Consider the following 23,126-nt stretch of genomic DNA (forward strand, 5'->3'; position numbering starts at 1 on the left):
GGATGCCACCCTCCTGATTAATGTTTCATATGCCATGATTTAATTTGATTCAATTGCACTGTGCAATTGGCCTTGTTAAGTATTCATATTTCATGGTGTTTATACTGCTGTCTGCAGACCTACTGTCAGAAGATAAACCGCTCTTCCTGCGACGCGCTGCAAAGGACACCTAAAATGTATTGGCTCTAATATTTAGTCTAGAAATGTCATGAAAAAAACAAGACAGGCAAACAATTGAATTAACTGCCTATTCAATGCCGTGTAGTTTATTTCCAATGCAGGATCATTTGTTTTATGATTTTTTTCAAAATTAATGCAGATTCTCAATTTAGGAGATTTTGGAAAGCCATCCTTAAACAATTTCACCATTTTACCTGTACTTTTAAGGTGATTATAAGAATAGGTGTTTTTTTTTCAGCTCAAAGTATTTGTTCTTCTTGTGTTGTATAAAAGTGGCCATGTTTCGCTCGGCCTCCATTGACCAAACATGAATAGCGCGAGCATCGCTGTTGCGGTGTGACTCCTGACCTCCAGCGTCCAACAATACAGAGAGACAGAAAAAGACAAAGAGCACGAGGGTATTTGATGGAACAGCTATTATAGAAAGATGGATCCCTCAGTCCCATCAGAGCGACCGGCTCTTCAGATTCCTTCAAAGAATGCCAGAGCATTCTGCGTCCCAGATAAAGAGGCTTCGCTGAGCAAACAAATACTGATGATGAAACAGTCCTGGTGTTGTAGGAGCCACTGCCGGCCTCAGCAGAGGAAATGCAGGGTCCTTGCCTTGTCTCAGATTTTCGAAACCCTCGTCCGTCTCGGGGAGCATCTGAACAACTAGAGACGGAAATTATTAATTATAACTAAAAATATTTGGATTCAGGTTCCGAATGGAAACTTCCAGATCGTCACATTCATATTTCCAGTGGATTTTGTAAATAATAACTGTTGAGAGCCACGCTAAAAAAAATCTGAACTCCAGTCAACATCCGGACCCAGGTCAAATTCGGCGTTAAATGTAGAAATCTCAAAGCGGTAACAGCAACCTTTGCAAGTTCTTCACAGGTGTTGCAGCCGAGTGGAAACTCACATAGTAATCATCTGTGAGAAGATTTGCTGTTTTAGATTGAACTACCTTTATGGAGCCTGATCCCCCATCAACGATGATCTGATGCTTCTAGGCCTCCCATCGTGCTAATCCTGAACTTCGCACTGGGGATTAATAAAGTGCTGTCTTAAAATAGAATTCACTTGATTATGCCACCTGTCTTCAGTGCATTTGTCTGGTGTCATCTGCATGAAGTTCTGGACTTTGATGTCGTTGTATTCAGCTGGAATTGCTCTGGATCTCCAATGTCCATCCATAAGACGACCTTCTATAGTAAAAGTTTGACATGCCCTGATTTAGTGTATCAGCGCAGACTGTCGAGGCTCTCCGGACCTCTGTCCTGGGACTAGAACCCGTTGATGTCACCTCCAGAGCCATGATGGGAAACAGCACCGCCGTGAAGCTGGTCTCCAAATACCATCTGGAAGAAATGAAAGAAAAAGATATATGGCTGCCATGAACGAGGGCACTCCACGATGTTAACAAGGATTTAGTGTTTATTAACTGTACAAACACATGCACGGTTGGCCTCAGATTCATATTGGAATTCCTTCCCTGACATGGAGGGTCCGGCGCTACAAAGCCCCCCAAACAGACCATGGTTCTATCTGCTGGTGGGCTCTTTTAGGAGCAGCTTTATAATACTTTATGCGGCTGATTTATTTGGACACCGCCCCGCCCCCCCATGTTTAATTAGGGCTGTAGCGCTAAGTAGCAGCTGAGTTAGATACTGTTGCAAAGTGGTTTGTACTTGACACTGTTCTAGATATTTTTCTGGTTTTGAGGCTGCTATGGTCAGCATTCAGTCAACCCACGGCTGCAAAATAGCTGGTTGCCCAGTTGCCCCGGGCAACCAGATATGGGCCATTGTCGACCATCGTTTGAGGTCTGGTTGCACCGTCAACCAGCACAGTGTACCTCACTGTTTAGAAACTGAAAGCTGAGCGTAGATTGACCCAGAGTTACCTGCCTTTTTGGAGAGCTAAAATCTCAGCAGCCATCGAGGTAAGATGAAAAACACTTTATTAATATAATTTGAGGTGAAATTTCAAGGGATTTTTTTTCAGGTGATTTTTAGAAAAAAATAACTAAGTAAAAATAAAGAAATAATGTAAAACAAAATCCTCGCCCTTTGTCGATTTTTTCGATTAATTTCTGAAATGTTTGAACTGCAATATCACAGTTTATTACTGGGCAAAATGGCCGTTTGTTTTGCAGCATACTTGATTGAAAGGTTCTTAATGTTTAAAAAGAGACAATCAGAGCCTGAGACTTCATTAATCCCCTGCAGGGATAATAAAGTCTTATGTTATCTTCTCTTATCTTATCTCAGACGTTCCCTCTCTGCACGTAGTAAATGTGGAGATGTAGTTGAATATAGGTCAGAAAATAAACATCTGAACCTATTCTAAAATACAGAAAGTTGAAGAAGGAGAACGAAGGAGAACTTACTTAGAGCCTGAGGGACGATGGGGGAGGTGTATGTGTGTGTGTGTGTGTGTGTGTGTGTGTGTGTGTGTGCGCGCGCACGCGCACGCACGTGATAGTACTAAGCGACTCCCACTGAGAGTTCCTGGGTTGGGTGTTGCTCAGGGGCACTTTGGCAGTGCTCCCCCCTTCCTCCACCCTGTCCTGATTTATTCCTTCTATTTACGGTTCTCTCTTCTCAGACTCTCTGGGGGATTCAAAGCGTCAGCCTCGTAGTTGCAAGCCTCCCGACGGCCCCCTCCATCCCTCCATCCTCTTGTTACGTTTAGGAACATGGAACATCCACCGCAGCGTAACCACAACGATGCCTCCTCCGCACGGCTGCAGAAATAATTTATGACCTCTGGGATGATAACATCCCAGAGTCCTGCTGCCGCTGGGGTCAGAGGTCACTGCTGCCTGGCTCCTTCCTCTCACACTTCCTGTTTACTATTCCTTCATTCTGACCCACAGCACCAAAAACAACAAAACACAGGAAAGAATAATAATAATAATAATATGTGCGAAAAGTGAAACGCTCCTTGACTCTGGAAATGAATAAATTCAGCTCTGACAGGCGTGAGTGACACAGGTGGGAAGACGGGATGAAGGGATGGGTTTTGGGATGAGGTTTTAGGGATCGCATCTCCATGTTTATCCCCTGAGACGAGGGGGGGGAGAAGATAGAGGGCGTGATGGGGGGAGAGAGAGGGAGTAAATTGAAAAGCAGCAGTTGATGCGTCTCGTGGCAGGAATGCCTCCAAGCCTCCACATCTGCACAGCACCTGGGTTAGGGGGGGTCGGGGTCTGGGGGTCCGGGCCCCTAGTGGATAAATCAGCCCCTGGATTAAACAGCCGAGAGCTGAGATGAAGATAAGGCTTCATGATCCTATTGCATGGGAAACGTCAGCCAGAAATATAATAAAACATATGTAATTAATGAATTAACCATTTTTTCTGTTGTGTGGAATCTATTGTTGGTTTTCCAAACCCCAAATAGAACAGAGCCAAACTAGCAGCATCCGTAGGAAGTAGCACAAAGCGCTCAGTGTGGCCTTTAATGGAACAAGATGACAAGTTCAAATGATGCCGGATGTTCCTCCTGAGGGTGGAGAGTTGGTGCTTCTCACCTCAATACCTGCCTATAATACCACAGTACCATAGTACCTCAATAGCCCAGTACCTAGGGGGGATTTCATGATGCAACACAATCGCGATACTTGGGTCCCGATCAGTAACAGTGCGATTCTTTATGTTAAGCAATACAGCAAGTACAGATACTCCTCACTTAACGACCGAGTTCCGTTCCTAGGACCAGGTCGTTAAGCGAGTTGGTCGATAAGCGAGGACCTGTGTTATTTCACGGTAAGAGGGCGTGGCCATTGCAAACGCTAGTGTAGTGTATATTGACAGACTGTAGGAACGAAACTGAGACTGAGAACGGTGATGAGATGTATATAGTGTATATATTTTACTGTATATAGTGGAGCGTATATAGTATATATAGCATATATAGTATATCTAGTGTATACAGTGTATGTAGTGTATATATAATATATGCTGTATATAGTATATCTAGTCTATATATTATATAGTGTATAAAGCGTATATAGTATATATAGTGTATACAATGTATATAGTATATACAGTGTATATAGTATATAAAGGGTGATGCGTGATGAGATGCTTGACGCTGAGACGCCCTGGTATTGTTCGCAGCGTACAATACAGACTGGTCAGAGAGCTGGTCGTAAGTCTGAACGATCGTTAAACAGGAGTCGTTACACGAGGAGTACCTGTTTTGCAATACGATATTGCGATATATTGTAATATATTATTAATTTCTTTCTTATCTGGACCTATATGGTGGCCTCTGGATTTGAAAATTGTATTCTATTAAATTGCAATGTCGGTTTGAATTTGATTATTCGTTTAGCCCTCTAATAGCTCAAAATCACAGTACAACAGTACCGCAATATCCTATTCAGAGTTTCCGATAGAAAAATTGGTGCTGGTCCATGTGTCCTGGAAGATTTCAATTTCCTGGACAAATGGGAGGATTATGGTCAAATATTACCTGTGTTTATTGAGCTTAAAAAGAATTGATAAGCAGGCCTTTTAGAGAATGACTTCATCAAAGCATGTAGATGTATAATATTTTTTTTTTTTATTGAATATTCAAAATAATTTAATTTAAGTTTAATTTACATTTCACTAAAATAACATTTTGATCAAATCAAAACCAAAATAAATATGCCAAGTAGGTTTAAATACATTATAAGTTTGTGGTGTTGGCACGTCCTGTCGACATATTTTACACAATGAATATTTACCGTCTGCTTTGGGTCGGAACTGAAATATCCAAAAAAACACCAAACTATGGATGTATGTGTCCTTGTTTTCAATGATACATCATCTTTCTGTTTGTCTTCTGGACGCTGTTATTTGTCTCCGCTCTGTGTGTGTTTACTGTGTTTACAAGCGCAACCTGTCCACGAGGGAGGGGGCGGGGGCTTAGTTATATATCGACAAACGTGATTGGTCAGAGGTGAAGCTCTCAGGTCAGCTTTAGATCGTCCAAACTGATTGGCTTCCTGTTGCAACTTGCCGAGTGCAGAAATGAACAGATCTGCAGACTTTTATTTATCAAAATGATCCACCCAGCACTAATTCAAATTGTGCTTGGAGGGAATTATTTTCACTGGACATTATGACCGGAGAGATTTAAATATGTCGGACTTCAACAGATTTTCCCAGTCAAAAACCGGCAATTACCGGATAATGGAAATGATCTGAATAGCTCATTGCCTGCAATATCTCAGTGCCCCTATGCCTCAAAACCTTCAATATCACAATACCTCAGTATCTCAGTACGCCAATGCCTCAATATCTGAAAACCTCATTGCTGCCTACCTCAATACCCGTACCTCAATATGCCAATACTTAACAATACACCAAAGTTTCCTGTATGTGAAACTGGCGCACGTCAGACGTGTATTGATTTCCATCATTGGACTCCATGGGTCAGTGCATTAAAAGATAACATCATCGTACAAAATCAAAGACATGGCATCGGGGTCGGAGTGTACATTTATTTATGAGGAGCAGTAGACGTGTTGGACATGTGATGGACATGTGATGGTTAGAGAACAGTGTAGAGCATCTGTTGAGCATTAACCCTCTGCTCTGATCCAGACCTCCCCCCATGTCACTTCCAAAGAGGCTGCCCCCTCCCTCTCTCTCTCTCTCTCTCTCTCTCGTTCTTGTTCTATCTCCTGCTTGCATTAGACTGTACTGTCTTTATGTTTCTGTGTTATTGTTTCTCCAACTCTTAGTCTTTTGATAGTGTCTGTAGTCCCCTTCCAGGTCCTCATCTCCCTTATTCTATCTGTTTCTCTTCTCTCCATCTTTCTCTGAGTTTGTTCTAATTCTCCCCTCTCTCAATTCCTCACATTTTCTTTGTTTCAGACCTGTTTGATTACCCCCTCTCTCTTTCCTCCCTGGACTGGCTGGGAAGTGTTTCCCTCTGTTGCCAGTTTCCAGGTTTCCTTTTCATATCCATCACCAACTCCCACCCCTCCCAGTCTGCCTACACCTGGCTGCATATTGGCCCCCAGACACCCTTAACAACTGGCAATCCCACTGGCACAGAAGCCCCATTCGGTTTGGAAATATCCATACGAGTGTGGACACATGGTGATGTTTGTTTTCTTTGAAAAGTAGAAAATAGAAAAGCATGTTCCCTCCAGGTCTCAGTACAGGGCAGGAATTCCCGATACAATTCAATTTCGATTCAATCACTTATTGATGACATGGATCCCGATATGATCCTATATCAAAATACAGTATTTACATTTTGAGAATTGAGAACATTTTTACTTTTAAACCTTATATGCACACATACACACACACTCAGTGATGGAATAGTGATGTGTCAAAAGTGATCTGTTTCATCGCTCCGGCTACTGTTCCCTAGCCATGTGACTTGGGGGGAACAGCTCGTCCACTGTTCGCAGCATGAAAGGCTGCTCTGTCCCACCACCAGGGGGCGGGGGGATTTTAATGTTTGGAAAGATAATCCAGGGGTGGGGGGTCTGGTGGCTTTCTGACATGGCCAAGGTGTTGATGTTTGGGCTTGGCCCTCAGTGCTGTTTGGCGGTGTGGGGTAAGAAACCCGAAAAGCTCCTATAACCCCCCTCTCCTCCCCCAGTTGATGAACAGGCCCACTTTTGTGTTTGGGTAATCCATATTGCAGGACACTCCTCAGTCCGGATCAGGTAGCGTACCTGTGAAGGATCACCCCCCACCATACCCCCCTGTTCAGCTCTAAGACCCAAAGCATTTGAGCTTATGCACCTTGAGTCCTCTGGTGTGAAACCAGGCAGCAAAGAGCTTCAAGATGAGACAAGATACATTTCAAGAAACAGATTTACAAATTTACAAACTTAGTCTCAGGTCCTGATTTAGACTAAATCCATGATGTTTGCTGCTGAAGTTCCAAATAGTCATTTTGTTATTTTGAGATACTTTAGTCCACATTCGTTTGAATATTTACCTCTTCTCCACTCTACCTCTACTCTACATCACTCTACCTCTACTCTACCCTTACTCTACTCTACGCCACCTCTATTCCACCTCTACTCTACCTCTAATCCACCTCTACTCTACCGCTAATCCACTTCTACTCTACCCCTTCCTCCACTCTACTCTACCGCTACTCTATTCTACTCTACAGCCACTCTACTCTACCGCTGCTCTATTCTACTCTACCTCCACTCTACCGCCACTCCACTCTAATCCACTCAACCTCTACTCTTTCTACTCTACCTCCACCCTACTCGGTAGGGACTGATGAGCGAATACACCATTTCCATTAATATCTTGACGGAAATATATATTATTGGATTCTTTAAATGATCAATAATTAACCTCCATTAAAGAGACTATATAGTCTCAATCCGCTGAAGGGAAATATACCAAAGCATTCGGCATCACGTTCATCCCTGACATTACAATAATCCTTTACAGATCTTGCTGACAGATCTAAATGACAGGTCCAAATAGATGCTGCTTCTTCCAAGGTTGAAATAAATGCAGGTATTAGCCTCGGCAGCTGGACATTTTTCCACCAATAAGATGATTTGGTGGCGATGTTTCTGTCAGATGTCAAAGACGGCAGTGTTGGCAGAGTTATCGGTTTCCCTGGAGACAAGCATGGGAGATGAGCTCAGCTGATACGGTGACACTGGCTGAGCGGGACATGAGGAACGACCCGGCAGCCTCCAACACAAGGCGCTGATAAGGACTAATGAATTTCATGGAGACTCTAATAGGGATGAACCTGCGACGCGGGAGGAAGGAGCTTGCCACAACTCAGAGAATCAGGACAATTAGCCGCGGTAATTAGTTCATTACCTCGCTGAGATTGGAGGGAAGCTAAGAGCGGGGTCAAAATAAATTAAAATCTTGAGCATGCGTGGATAATTATTTATAGATACTGATCTTTACACTGTAAGAAATAACATTTCAGCTTAAAATGCTAAGTGATTGTGAAGCCTAATCAAATCTAAAAAATAGCAACAAAAATTCCCTTCAGCACAATATCGTTGATACCAATTGAAAATGTAACGTCAGTCACTCTAAAACAAGAGTTAAAACATTGTCTCATCCTCTTCTAGAGCTTATTCCAACTGACAATGGGTTGCAAAGCAGTCACACATATTCACATCATCGGCCATTTTAGAGTGTCCATACTATTTAATGCGTCCTGTGGTTTCAAGCATCCTCACATCCTCGTGCGTACCAAAATGTATTGCCCACATTCTTCAAAGTCAACTATTCCAAAGCGTACCAATGCGAAACCCTACCAAGGAATATACTAGAGAAGTGGTTCTATACCTTCTCCACTCCCAGGAGCTTCAGGTTGATCCAGTTTCTTGATAATATTTATTCTACGGGATCCAATATGATCAATAATTTTATTGTTAGATCTGATTCAATGTCTATAGTCTAGTTAAGAGGACAACAGTAAAACACGTTAACATGATTTAATCAACATAAATATTCAATATTACAGTCAATTTCCCTTTTGCAAAAGCCTTTTTTGGAATCATATGTGACCCACGGCAGCAAAACCTGCATTGTCGCGGATTTCTAAAATCGCCAGGAGCAGCCAAATAAGTTAAAAAAAACCTTTCAAGAAGGGAAATTTGATTTTTTCAGATTTGTGTGCCTTTGTGTTTTTTTTTATCTCTCAACGTATTTTCAAAACAGAGTTTGATTTATAAATAGTAGAAAAATGTTAAACCGTGGAGTTAAATATTCCCGTTAGATTACATGGGGAAACACCGTTCACTTACCGAGACGCTGAAAAGCCCATCGACCGCCCAGGTGAAGATCATTCATCCATATTCCATGTGATGTGAAGTCACAATGTGAAATTTTTTTTTGATAGAGTTCAACCTTTAAATCATACTACTTTTACACACACACACACACACACACACACACACACACACACACACACACACACACACACACACACACACACACACACACACACAGACATTATTGTGTTGGGGGCTGAATGAAGCCAAGTGTGGGGGAAAACTTTGAAGGTTATTATCTCAAAATCACAGTTTGCCACACCCTTGCCAATACCAAGTCATAGCTTTAAAAATATTTACTTGATTTGCACAAGTGACACCTTGTTTTGAAGCTCTGATTCTGATTCTGTTTTGAAGCTCACTTTCAAATGGTAGGGTAAAAAAAAAGGTCAAAAGCCACCAAATGTCTGAGGTGGGTCATATATTTGATACCATAACCCATGCAGGTGATACATTGGGTTCCAGTGTTTTGGTTGGGTCCAGACTGATGGAGGAGTGAATGAAGTTGAAGTTCAGAGGCTGAAGGTCATGACCTTGTCTTTGACTGGGCTACTGCCGCTGGGAGCCTTATCTCTTATGCTAGGCTCACACCTCTGGCAATGGGGCTGCAGCGTGATGCCAAGTGGCTCTCGCCCAGGTCTGTGCTCCTGGCTTTTGTGGGTGTGTTCGGCTCAAAAATGACGGGCTGTTGCGTGCCAAAAAAATTCAATCCTCTCTCCCTTTCCATATTTAATAGACATCATATAGACAGATGGTGCCTTGTGTTAAAACTGTGTAGTTGTTTACTTCTTAAAATAAATAACCTCTTTAAAAAATTATGTAACTTGGGGGGGGGGCAGACAGACAACACAGGCCCCCACCCCCTGAACTCCATGGACGGGTGGATGTGTGGAGAGTGTTTGGAGCTGGATGCGATGGATGAAAGATGGATCTGATGTTTTTTTACGGAAAATTTCTGGAACTTTAATTTTTTAATGGATTGCACTTGGTGTGTGCGCATGTGTTTGTGTGTGTTTTGTGTGTCTAACTCCGGCGATAGACTCCATAGATTGATGGAGTCGATCGCGATTGACATTGATGACGGACGATTAATTATTATTTTTTTTATATTATTGTTTCCTGAGTTTCTTACTTGTATTGAAAATGGAAATAGTAAACCTAACTCAGAGAATTAGAGCAGAGTTTTTAAAATTTCTCCTCCAGACAGTGCTGCACCGTGCACGTGCGCCTGTTCCCGACTCCCATGCCGTTGCTTTTATTTTAGATCTATTTATTTTTGTTCGATTCCTACATGTATGAAGCCACATTTTATTTTTCATTTTTTATTTTTATTTATATTATACCTGTGCTGTCAGCATGCTTGACATACAACACAGAGTATTTGTGCCATTGCATTCAGGACAGAGTTAGTCTGCAAGTGGAGTTCAAGTTCTCAGCCTACAATGCAACTCTTTATTAATACCTAACTCATCAAGAACTACTGCAATAACTCTGTCCTGTGGACGACCTGTAGAATGACAAGGGCATAGTTTTTGGTTATGGAGAGCCACCACCAACCCCCTCTTTGGAGAACTATTTATCATGTTTGGGTCTATAACCAACTGATCACTACTGCAAGAGGGAGAGAATCAACACGGTGAGACAAATAAACATAGAAACAAACAACATTTACACAAAAACATGAACACTGGATGACAACATGTATTGAAAAACAGTGAATAAGGTCCAGGAAACTGGAACTACAACTGGTCACGTGGGCTCTTCCTGTCATAGTTATGGCAGCAAATGAGGGAGGAAAGGAGAGGAATGCAACCAGGAGGGTGCTGGGGTGCACTTGAAGCAGGTGTGTGTGTGTGTGTGTGTGTGTGTGTGTGTGTGTGTGTGTGTGTGTGTGTGTGTGTGTGTGTGTGTGTGTGTGTGTGTGTGTGTGTACACTCACACTGATGAGTGTACATGACTTATCCCCATTGGTATTGGTGTAGAAGGTCGGTATTATGTCGCGGCGCCTCCAAGCAGCGGAAGGGGCTCCGAAGCCCCCCGAACTCCACAGCCCCGTGGACACCCCTCGGCTGCAGGAAATCCCTGGGTACCCTGCCCTGCGGCCACAAAAGACACCCGGGCCCCCAGAGAAGCCAGAGGGCCGTGGAGCAACCCCCAAGCCCAGCCCCGAGGAGCATGACCCAGTCCCAGGGAGCAGGAGGAGACCCCGCACCCCAGGGGCGCACACATACAACCAACCCCTGGGCGCAGGCACAAGAAGCAGTCGCCTGCACTTCAGTTATGGGGAGACTGCATTTGCTACATTACATGATGTTCTATGTGCGCTACAAATCTAGATTCACAACCTCTCACATTTGTATTACAAGCGTACAAGTGTATTACGTATTACAACTTCTTAAAATGTTGAATCTGCGGTCCTTGACTTTTATAACACTTTCTGTGATAAAAGTGGTCCAAAACTCACTTGTAGCTGTGGAAGTGAGAGAGCGGCGGGACTTGAACCAATCAGAAGACAAAGCGCTATTTAGCTCTGCTGCAAGTTCAAGTTCAAGTTCAAGAGATTATTTGTCACATACATACGTTCATACATATATGCAGTGAAATGTCATGACACCCGGTGATTACGCACAATAAGCTCTATAAATACAAAAAAATACCAAAATGTGCGTAATCGACACAAGGTGCTCGCGCAGGCAGCCGCAAGGGGAGGCGCCACAATCGCGATTCTAAAGTAACACGACTGCCTTTTCAAATGGGATGAACATGACTGTTAGACCACGTGATGCCTTGAAGGTGTAGTTAATCTTTTCACTCTTCTGCCCTCACCATGTGGAGACGTGCATGGCTTTGCAGTGAGCCAAACGCTCTCCAAAAAAGTACCTGGAGACAAGAGCTAAGCTTTAGGTAGAGCACCCAATCATTCTCACTCTAGCTACTCTGTTAGCCCAGAAGGTTGGCGCACAGGGTAAGTTTCTTCCAAAAGCTTTGTTTTGGTAGATTAGTACTGTGATTCGGAAATAAATAAATGCAATTCATACACACATTCATTCCCATTTTGTTGCTACATGTTATATGGAATGTGGGGTTTCAGTGGCGTGTGTTGATTTACTCCTCACTAAAAAACTAATCTATTAAAACAAAGCTTTGCAAAAGTATTGCAGTCACAAATCACAAATTTGTACTTGTAATAAAAATGTGATAGGTTGGGATCTTAGTTTTGTAGTTGTATCGGAAAATGGCTTGAAGTAAAAAAAAAAAAAAAGATAGTATCAGTATATTCATCCAAATATTAAATTACACATATGAATTTTTCTGTCACTTCAAATTCAGAACACAGGTGTGTGAATATTTTCAGATTCATGTTTATTTTCAAGTTCAGATTCAATATAAAAGTAAAGATTTTTGTGTGTGTGTGTGTGTGTGTGTGTGCGGGCTCTTCTCGCTCCTTCAAGTTTCAGCTCAGTGGGGGGCGGCACTTATTGTTTAAAATGTTCTTAAAGCTGCAGATGGTTCAGTCCAGATATGGAGTCGTGTGGAACCACACCCCTTAGGAGCCTCCTTATCTATACCCCATCCCTTCCAGTACACACTGCAATACCTGCGGTCGAACAGCAGGGAACGTAGAGCCCGCCACCAGCAGCATGTGCCGTGTCGCCCACACCTTTTAACGTTACAAAGAAAAACTAGACAAAAACAAACAACAAAAAATCTCCCGCGTTGATCATTAATCTCCAAAATCCAGACGTGGAACCAGAACGAGATCTATGCCTTTACCTTCATCCTGTTTCTGAAGGACACAATTCCACCTCCTTTCAACTTCAATGTTGTTTTAAAAAAGCAGGGCACTTCGCAGCATTTTTCAACCAGGGTGATTTAATGCACATTCTTCTGAGCTTAGAGTCGACGGTTTAAACGCTCTGAGGAACGCCTCGGCTGCGAGCGGCTGTCAAGAAATGAGGAATATGTTGTTGATAAACTCTTGAGGTCCAGCGTGCACGTGGGTTTCTGGACCCCGTGGGAAGTGCTGAGCAGTGATGTCAGGGCTTTAAATCTCCTCTCTAAATACTCCTCTCTCAGTCTCACATGACGACCGTGGCACATTCCCAGCATTCCTCCGTGTTCTCAGAGGATTTTTCCTGTGGCCTGTCATTAGGGGAGGTCGACACGATGACAACACGACTCAGACGCCGTTCCTCCTTCTTTGATGCGAACGCTAAATATTTCCCCTGACGCGGCGCTTTGACGACCAAGGTCTTGCCTTTGTGCAGCAGCCGCCGATCATTATGGGATCGTGTTGCTAATGGTCTCCTGGAGACAGGCGTTCAGACGTTCCACCTCCAACACTGTCTGGTGCCTCAGTCCCCCTGTTTTGGCCGCACAACTCATGTTGTGGTGAAGATTTGAGAAAATGTACAATCTATGCTGTTAAACGCTGTATTTACTGATCAATACATCAGGTTTCTGGAGACTACGACACTTCTGCTCAGCACTTCTCAAATGCCAGCAACTTTGATATTTGAGGAGATAATTAGCAGCTCCCTACCCGGACAGCCCACACACACACACACACACACACACACACACACACACACACACACACACACACACACACACACACACACACACACACACACACACACACACACACACACACACTGCCAAGATACACAGTAATGGTTAAAATCTAATTTTGAATAATGGCTTCAGTAAACTTTACAGTAAATTGACTTTTGGTTTGATCTAGAACGTCCACCAGGCCGACACCCAGCTCCCTTAAGTAACCAAATTAATGTGAAAATTATGTAATGTCATGTCTTTAAAAAAACAACTCCAGTATTTTTTTACAAAACCTTATTTACAACCATTGGGAGTCAACCCGAGTGATTAGCATCGGAATCTTTTAAATTGATCCAGTATTGAGAGAACAGCTGCAATCGACTGCCGCACACTGAGCTGCAATATGTGGAACAACGGGGCGATCTCAACCACATTGTTTTGTTGTATCTGTTCCCTCGATACTGGATCAATGGAAAAGATTCTGATGACTGTTGTTGACAACCAATGATCAAAAAATGCTGTTCTGAGTTTTCCTTTAACATATTTGGTGTCCAAATTAGGCTATACACTGATTGGCCTGAACATTAAAACGGCCTGCCTAATATTGTGTACTGTAGGTCACCCTCATGCTGCCAAAATAGCTCTTACCCATCATATCATGGACTCCACAAGACCTCTGAAGGTGTCCTGTGGTATCTGGCACTAAGACGTTAGCAGCAAGTCCTGTAAGTTGTTAGGTGGAGCCCCACCTAATGGATCGGGCTTGTCGTTCCAGCACATTCCACAGATGCTGGATCGGATTGACATCTTGGGAATTTGGAGGCCAAGTCAACACCTTGAACTCTTTGTCATGTTCTTCAAACCCTTCCTTAACATTTTTTGTGGTGTGGCAGGGGCATTATCCTCCTGAAAGAGGCCACTGCCATCAGGGAATACTGTTGCCAGGAAGGGATGTACTTGGTCTGCAACCCTGTTTAGGTAGGTGGTATGTGTCAAAGTAACATCCACGTCAATGCCAGGACCCAAGGTTTCCCAGCAGAACATTGCCCAGAGCATCACACTGCCTCTGCTGGCTTGCCTTCTTCCCATAGTGCATCCTGGTGCCATCTCTTCTCCAGGTAGAGGACGCACACACACCCGGCCATCCACATGATGTAAAGGAAAACATGATTCATCAGAACAGGCCACGTGCACATTGTAGCCGCTTTCAGTGGTGGTCAGCATGGGAACTCTGACTGGTCTGTGGCTAAGCAGCCCCATACACAGCAAGCTGTTATGTACTGTGTTCTGACACTTTTCTATCATAGCCAGCATTAACTTTTTCAGCAATTTGTGCTACAGTAGCTCTTCTGTGGGTTCAGACCAGACAGGCTAGCCTTTACTCACCACGTGCATCAATGAGCCTTGGGTGCCCATGATCCTGTCACTGGTTCACTGGTTGTCCTTCCTTGGACCACTTTTGATAGGTTCTAATGATTACACAACGGGAACACCCCACAAGACCTGCTGTTTTGGAGATGCTCTGACTCAGGCGTCTAGCCCTTTTGCCCTTGTTAAAGTCGCTCACATCCTTATGCTTGCCCATTTTTCCTGCTTTTAACACATCAACTTCAAGACTTCAACATTGATGATCTCGCCTACGAGATCATCAATGTTAATTACTTCACCTGTCAGTCGTTTGCCATCTCCGGGAAATTGAAAAACAAAACAAAACAAAAAAAAAAACAACCTAAAATGCAATTTAAATATATTTTTTAGATATATTTTCCTTTGATTTTTAGCTTTTTTTTTTTTTTACTAACAACAAAAACAAAGTACTGTGAAAAAAACGCAACCATCCCCCTTTTAGGTTATTTTGTTGTTGTTCTTTTTTTGTTATTGTTTTTTTTAGGTTTATTTCTCTGTTTTGTTGGACTATCTTTCTTATTACCTTATTATTTTTGCCTATTTTGAGCTGCTGTAGCACTTTCCCTATTAAGGATTTTTACATTATCCATCCATTCATCTATCCATCTATCTATCCACTTTGCTGGAAAACCTTGCTGTGTCTCACTGGTTTAGCCCTGGTGCTGCTGGTCGTCTGGTGGTCACCGTGTCCTTGACTCCTTGGAGCGTTGGACCGTTGGAGCTCCTTGCTCAGATTAAATATGATAATTGCTCCGGCAGTGACTGCAGAGCGATGGGAGACAAAACAAACTGTATTTTTAGACCCTGAAGGTCGCAGCATCTGGCCATCACAGGAGCGGCCTTAGGGAAAAATAACACTCGAATAGCATTGAGGTTATTGGAGGTCTAAAATTATGTCTATGATCTTTTGTTCTCTGCAGATTTAAAAAGGATCTGGGCCAGTTCAGTGTTGCCAAAGCATTTAAATCACTTAATTCTTGGCAGGTCAGACGAACTAATGTAATTTAGCACGTAAGCAGGTCGAAAATAATGCATTTATTTAAATAAATGACCCATAAAAACATCAGCCCAGGGTTGCAAAAGCACTGTTTAAGAGTGTTATGGGGATATTCAATATTTTGGACGTTTTTCTAGAGTGGTAAACCATTATGCGTGCCTGTGTGTGCATGTGTCTTGTTTTGGCTGTTTTTAAATAGAACGACATAAAAAGCACTGAAAGCCCATGTGATGGGGCTTGGATTTTTTTAGCTCTCAATTACATGTAAATATGGTTACAAAATATATTGAACATATGTTTAGAATGTTGGTGCTAAGAGGTCAAAGTTTGACATATATCTTGGATATGTGAAAATATATTTATCAATATTTTTCTTTCCTAGCACCAAACCTAAGCCACTTCAGCAGGAACGCATGCAGTACATATCCATCGCCTTTGTACAAAACAGTTTATTTTTCTCACTGATTGATGGCCGTGCAGCAACCTGGGACTCCTAGTGTGGTGATTTCTCCATGGGAATCCCCATTATTCAATTAAATGTAAAAAGCACATGACCTGGGAGTGGAGGAATCAATGGAGAGCATCTGTCCCAGTGTGATAAGCACTTCCACTGGAGATACGTCAGGACCTGTCTAACGTCTAATTCATTAGTCTGAAACCCAGCCACCGCAGTGTGTAGAATACCTCTGTCCTACCCAGATGGTTGTAGAACCGTGACGCTGTGGTGTAGTACTTATAACCCTCTCCACCCCTTGTGTTTTATGTGAAGCACATCATTAGACCAGAGCCAAGTAGGCCCTTACATCTGCTTTTTCCATCCTGTTCCAGGCTTTAGCTCATCCACACTGTAAGTCAGTGGCGCACGTTCTGCCTCCCAGATGACATGACACAGCTGGAGCGGTTCCTGGTTGACTCGTTAAAACCCCCTCACTGCTGCCTCTGGAGTCACACACAGAAGGAGAGCGAAAGGAGGAGAAAATCCAAATTTGAAGGATCACACCTTCTGAACAGCAGCTCCGTTCCGCTGCGCTGTTCTTCACACTTCCAGAAACTAAAGTGTAGAAACTATACCTAAAAAATATTCTGTACACATTGGACCACTGTTGTAATGTTGCTGTTATGAGGCTCTGGTGATGAAAAGGGGAACAAAGACCACGTTGGAAACCTGGTTCCCTCGTAACAATCTACCCGTGTTTCCAATTAACTTATGTCCACGGCGAGTGTTTGCACATTGGATCCTTTGTTCACGCTTGGCTCTTCTGCTCTGGTCTTGGCAGGAATATATGGACGCCAACAAATGCATCGAGGAGCTTCTGAAGCAGCTGGAGGAGGAGCGCCGCAGCGTCAGAAGGTAAGGGGGTCTGCAGGCTTTTTTTGGGGGGGAGGGCAGATGTTTTATTGCCTGTGGATATCAGCAGCTGCCTGCAATCCATTCCACCACCAGAACATTGTTGTTTGGTTTGGAGTGCGAGACAAGCTTTGTACGTGGACCTTAAGAAATGCTTTTTGTGCTCAGAAAGCGCCGGACAAAGGGGGGAACCCAGGGCCCGTTGTGGGGTTGGTTGGGGGGCGTTTGTCATGGAGGTCCATGGAAGGGATTTGCTCAGACAATGGTGGTGACGAGCTTATGGAGATGCCAATCTAATGACCTTGTCCCCTTGATGATCCTGTCCTCCTCGGCCTTCCAGCGGTGCAATGCCTCCCGGAGAAAAGAGAGGCAATTTTTTTAACTTCACCCTTTCATTAAGGATCTCTCTCCAGATCAATGGACACACACACACACACACACACACACACACATACACACACACACATACAGTATGTACACACATATACTGTATATATACTGTGTATATATATGTATGTATGTATGTATATATACATATACATACGCGCGCGCACACACACACACACACACACACACACACACACACACACACACAGATCTAAATAATTTTCCCCCTGAGTGAGCAGAGCGGGGGCCAGGGGGTTGGACAATGAGGGATAGGGGTCGCAGGGTGGGTGATTGTGCGTTGAGAAACTGGGGGATATGGGGGAGGTTGTTGAATGACCACTGACCATCTCCTTTACTAAGTCGGGGGGGGGGGCACGACCTAATAAAGGCCAAGGAGGCGATGTGTAAAGGAATGACCCTGCTGTCGCACAAGTCCAACCCTGTTTAGGAGAGGGTCCCAGGCTATCTCCAACACCCTCCCTGGTGACCCAGGGGTGACCACTGAGCAACTGACAAACTTCTGTCTGCGCAAGGCCTGGACTTGTAAAAGGAAAACCAGCTGTTAGAGAGGCTGCCGCTCCCCCAGGGCTGATCACATGTAATGTGATGATCCCCCGTGATCAGATCCCTTCGGTATGAAATCATTCACTAGTTTACATCTCCCCCACCTCCCTTCACAAGTGCTAGATCTTATAAGGGAGAGTAGAGAGAATATTCAGCATTTCCAGGCATGTGATGCCTGCAAGCGTAGTTTGATTGGGTTCTCTATGTTCTCTGCAGACTACAGCGAGTCTCCAGCGGTTTAAGCAGACAGAGCTTTTTTTTTTCCACGTTTCTCACCGAGTCTTTATGCATAAAACGCACCGACTACAGGTCACATTGATATAGTGAATATAAACTATTGGTCCATTGTCTACTCGATTTCATTGCCAATGTGTTACACTAAAAGGGATAGTCGAGTTTTCGGGAAATCTTTCCCGCTTTTGTATGTTACACAGTTTCAGATGAGAAGGTCAAAACCAGTTTCAGTACCGAGGCAGTAACGGACTGCATGCTAACTGTGTTAGTTCAATCATAGCTGCAGAGGGGTTCAACTAGCCTAGCCCATGTCATCACGTCAACGACAACAAATTTTCCCAAAACACTGTAGTATCCCCGTTAAACTCTCACAATCTCCCAAACAGAGAAAAACAACCTAATGCAAATCCAGCTTTTGAAATGATTGTAGAATAATTTATGGCTAACAATGGGGGGGCGGGGGGGTTGTACTGTGTTTTTTTTTTTTTTTTTTTTCCGGGGAGATTGGAAGCGTCGACAGTGATAAATTACTCCACAAAGGCTTTTGTTCCATAAAAACAGAAAGCTACCATTTTGGACAACACCCCCATCCCCCCACCTCCCCTTATTTAGCATCGTCTTTCCACTCGTAGACATCTACGCCCTCCATTCCTCTCCTCCACCCTCCTCCGCCCCCGAAGAATATGGAGCCCATCAATCCGTCAAGAGGAGAAAGAGCGACTGCACATTCCACCAGTCCTCCTCATCCCATGGTCCTGACCCGCTGACCCGCTGCTTTCACCGCTCCCCTTGTAGAGCATTATTAGCTACTTTCACACCGCTCCACCACACACAGAAGGACAATTATGAGTTCCTTAGTGGGGGTTTTTTAAGTGTTGAGTGCTCGTTATCGTTATCAGGGACGCAGGCGTCTCGGCTCCGACGTGCACGTGATTATGTTGGATATACATTACATTTTTACATTACATTACATTGAAATATAAAACCATTACAAGTTATTCTCCTTTCACAGATTGGATATCCTCCTGAAAAAATTCACACAGATCTAGTCCAACGGGCGACTTTCCACCGCCACATCATATTCAGCTTGCACATAGACACATGCACGCTGGCACGCATGCACGTGCACTCCCCCCACGTGAAAAAAACCCCATAATCTATGAAACTACAGAATATGTTGTACTTGGAGATACATGGAACCACAGTGACAATGAGCAGAATACCTCCACAAACACACCCAGAAGCACACATACCTATACAGTTCACTCTTACAGTACACAGTCAGACAGACAGACTTAATGATGATTTAAGGGCTCTGCCAACAGATCCCTTAAATCATCACTTTGAGGTATTTAACCTTCGAAATGATGAGCCCCTGAAACAGGTTGGTTCTGACATGTGGGAGGTTGTTAAACGACACAGCAAAGAGTTACACACACACACACACACACACACACACACACACACAATTGCAACTATTGCAGCGATTGAATTGCAAATTCTGCAATATTTGCCAGCGCTTTAAATCTTGCTAAATTATCGTGACTTTTCCTCATTAAACATCCAAATTAAAAGAGCTTCAACTCATCGTCCTGGGAAGACAGAACTGATTTTGTTTGGTGTTTAACTGAGAGTTTATTTTATAGATTTATCATTGGATCCCAAGAAAAAGCAGTATTGTCTTTTTTAGTAACCTTGCGGTTAAGATTCTTTGTTTCTCTATGTAAAAACATTAAAATATTTCAAGTTGTTTCTGTAAGTGGTAGGAGTTAATTAATTAATTGCACTGCAAAAGAAAAACCTCCTGAAACTGAAATCCTGGAGGGACAGATATACACACTCCGATACAAACACAATACACTCGTAGTGAGCGCACGCACACACACACACCCACACACACACACGCACACGCAGCCCCCCTGCTCCGAGGCATAAAGCCCCAGTGGGGCGCTCTGTTCTTCCGGATCCTTCCATTAGAGTCCTTCACGTCCTGGACACACAAACAAAAGCTCTGCAGCTCAGTGTCAACTTCAGATGGAGAATGTCCAGATCTGCAGCGTCACATGCAGGGTACAGTGGGGGGTGGGTGGGGCGTTGAGGAGGGTGGAGGTGGGGTGGCACCTGGATCTGTGGTAGCTCAAATACGACTAAACGTTAACTCTGTCGTCACCTCCGGCCTGGAACTGTCGCAGGATGCAGGGTTGGTTCTTGATGAGTCACTTGGTAAAAAGAGCCAATCAGTTTGGACAATCTAAACCTGACCTTTCACCTGGAACCAATCACGTTTGTCGATATAGAAATAACCCCCGATTTGCCTCGTGGACAGGTTGCGTTTGTAAACACAGAAGACACACACGGAGCGGAGACAGAGCTGCAGCCTCTAGAACTCTGAGGAGAAGCAGAAAGATGATTTAATGTGACAATAAGGGCACATACATCCATAGTTTGGTCGTTTTTGAGACATTTAAGTTCCAACCCAAAGCAGACGGGTGAAATGTTAATTAAAGCATCTGCACTCGTTACTTATTGTTCACAAATGGAAATTATTTGATTTCAAGATAATATTTAAATTTAAATTTATTTATTTTCGTTCGAATCGTTTGCATGTCTTGCATCAGAAATGCAGCGATGGGAATGTGGCGGGGTGGTGGGGAGGTGAGTTCAGAGTTTCGAGAAGTGGCCTGGATTCACTGAGTGACAGCCGGGTGGGCAGGGGGGCATCCGGACGCTAAAAAGCATGACGGGCCGTCACAGAGGCCATATGACCCTTTTTCAGCCAGATTTCCTTTTGGTCAACATACTGTGTGTAATCTCCCCCTGGATTAAAACAATATAGATTAGACCCAGTCTTTCTCTCTCTCGCTCTCTCTCGCACTCTCCCTCTCTCATGCTCTCGCTCTCTCTCTCTCTCTCTCTCTCTCTCTGTCACTCTCTCTCTGTCACTCTTCTCCCCATTTGTGATTTGTTACTGTGCTGAGCTGATGTTTCTCGACATTATTATTATTATTATTATTTTTTTTTTTTATACATTTTATTGCTTAGACACGTTTTTGCACCCTATGCTTCCATATGCTTCACATTCCTCCAGAATAAATGACCGTTAGATCTGGTCAAATGATTTCTTCGCATCAACATTTGTTTCCTTGTCCTGATTGCAGGAACGAACAATTTAAGCGGACAGCAAACTTTATCTGATTTTAACCGATAACTTCCTTTTGGTCTCCATTTCATAAGGAAATGGATCTATATGATTCATGTTCATTGGGGTCTTTAGTGCCTTCCTTTGGTATGACTGGTATAATTACACAAAACCAGAGTTAAAGTTGCAGTATGTAGAATGTAGTGGCATCTAGTGGGAGTTTGCAAATCACAACATACTGAACCAGAACGGCCATATCAGCCATTCCAGCCCCAAAAACCTGCTGCGTTTCCATAAACTCGGAGCTCCTCTGATCATTCAAACGTGGAAAGTCAACTGTGGTGTTTTAGAGAATTACACAACATATGTTTGATTGTGGCTTCCATTTATACAGATATGAGACGTACTTTCCCTCCTCGTCCAACGTCTGGACTTTTAACTTGTTTTTCCCTTTCGTGTTGGCGAAGACATTTTGTAGAATGTCCTGTGCTGTTGTTTTGAACGGAGGAAGTACTGTGTATGACGTTCCATCATCATAGTAACTAGCACACCAGTGCATGTCTTGGAAAAAAACATAGCTACCCAATACATTGCCGGCATTGGCCCACATTGGGTCCCATCATGGCTGCAGGCCGGCTTTACCTATCAGTCTGTGTTCAGTGGAGCAGATGGTGAACGTCTGTGACCCCTTCCACACCTTGGAGGGTGGAGGAGGGTGGTGCAGGAGGCAGGCTGGGGCCCACAGGGCGGACAGGAGGTAGGGTGGCGTGCTGGGGGAGGCTGGAGGATCTCAGCTGGAGATCCATGGAACCTCGGTGGCGAGGATCAGGACGGTTGCAGCTGCAGCCTCGGACGAAAGGACATTAGCGAAGACATCTGCTGATCAATAAGCTGTTTGTTATCTTTACAGAGCAATGGGGCTTCCCAGAGAGAGAGGGAGAGAGGGTGGGCGGGAGGTCAGATACAAGATGCCGAGCTGAAGCATTATAGTAATAGGACTCTGTTCGTAGGAGTGAATTTGCCCGTGCACTAAATTGGAAATTGACCAGTTTGGTGAAAGCCTCTGTGTGATCCCCTCTGTTGCCCGTTTGTCCTTGTCCGATCAAACGTGGAACGACTCTGGATTTGGGATCGCTGGCTTGAGTCCGGCTTTTCAAGCCTCCTCTGAAAGAGAAAATCATCATCAATCATATTAATTTGAAGGGTGGTGTATTTAGAGCTCCAACCTTCCCTTGATCACAACTTATAAAAAAAAAAACGCATAATGATCCAGACTAACTGGTCTAGTGCAGATCCTAATTACTGGAGCTGTGACTCACAGCAGCAGTGTTTCCCCCCTGAAATAGGAAAGACTGTGGCAGTGAAGGTTCAAAAAACACTTTGATAGGGATTGTGTTTTTCTTGAAAAACTGTTTTTCACACCGCGTGAACCAAAGTGTTCAGCTCAAGCTTTGATGGAAGAAAATCTACCCAAGCTCCTGTGAGAATGTCAAGGTTGAAAGACGGATTGTGGGTGTTTACACCATGGTGTGTGT

At 43.7% G+C, this 23,126-nt stretch overlaps 1 protein-coding gene across 1 annotated transcript in view; it reads left to right on the forward strand.

The window, feature by feature from the left end:
• The window catches only part of LOC307246232 (nck-associated protein 5-like), a gene marked incomplete at its 5' end in the record, with an annotated part of 177,029 nt that overhangs the window by 32,035 nt on the left and 121,868 nt on the right, over positions 1–23,126 (forward strand). Inside the window, one exon of the mRNA XM_080022094.1 lies at positions 17,197–17,270. Coding sequence (XP_079878220.1) covers positions 17,197–17,270 — 74 coding nt within the window. The remainder of the gene's footprint in view (positions 1–17,196; positions 17,271–23,126) is intronic.

Source organism: Zeus faber, assembly GCF_960531495.2.
Source record: "Zeus faber genome assembly, chromosome: 2".
In the NCBI taxonomy this organism is placed as follows: Eukaryota; Metazoa; Chordata; class Actinopteri; order Zeiformes; family Zeidae; genus Zeus; species Zeus faber.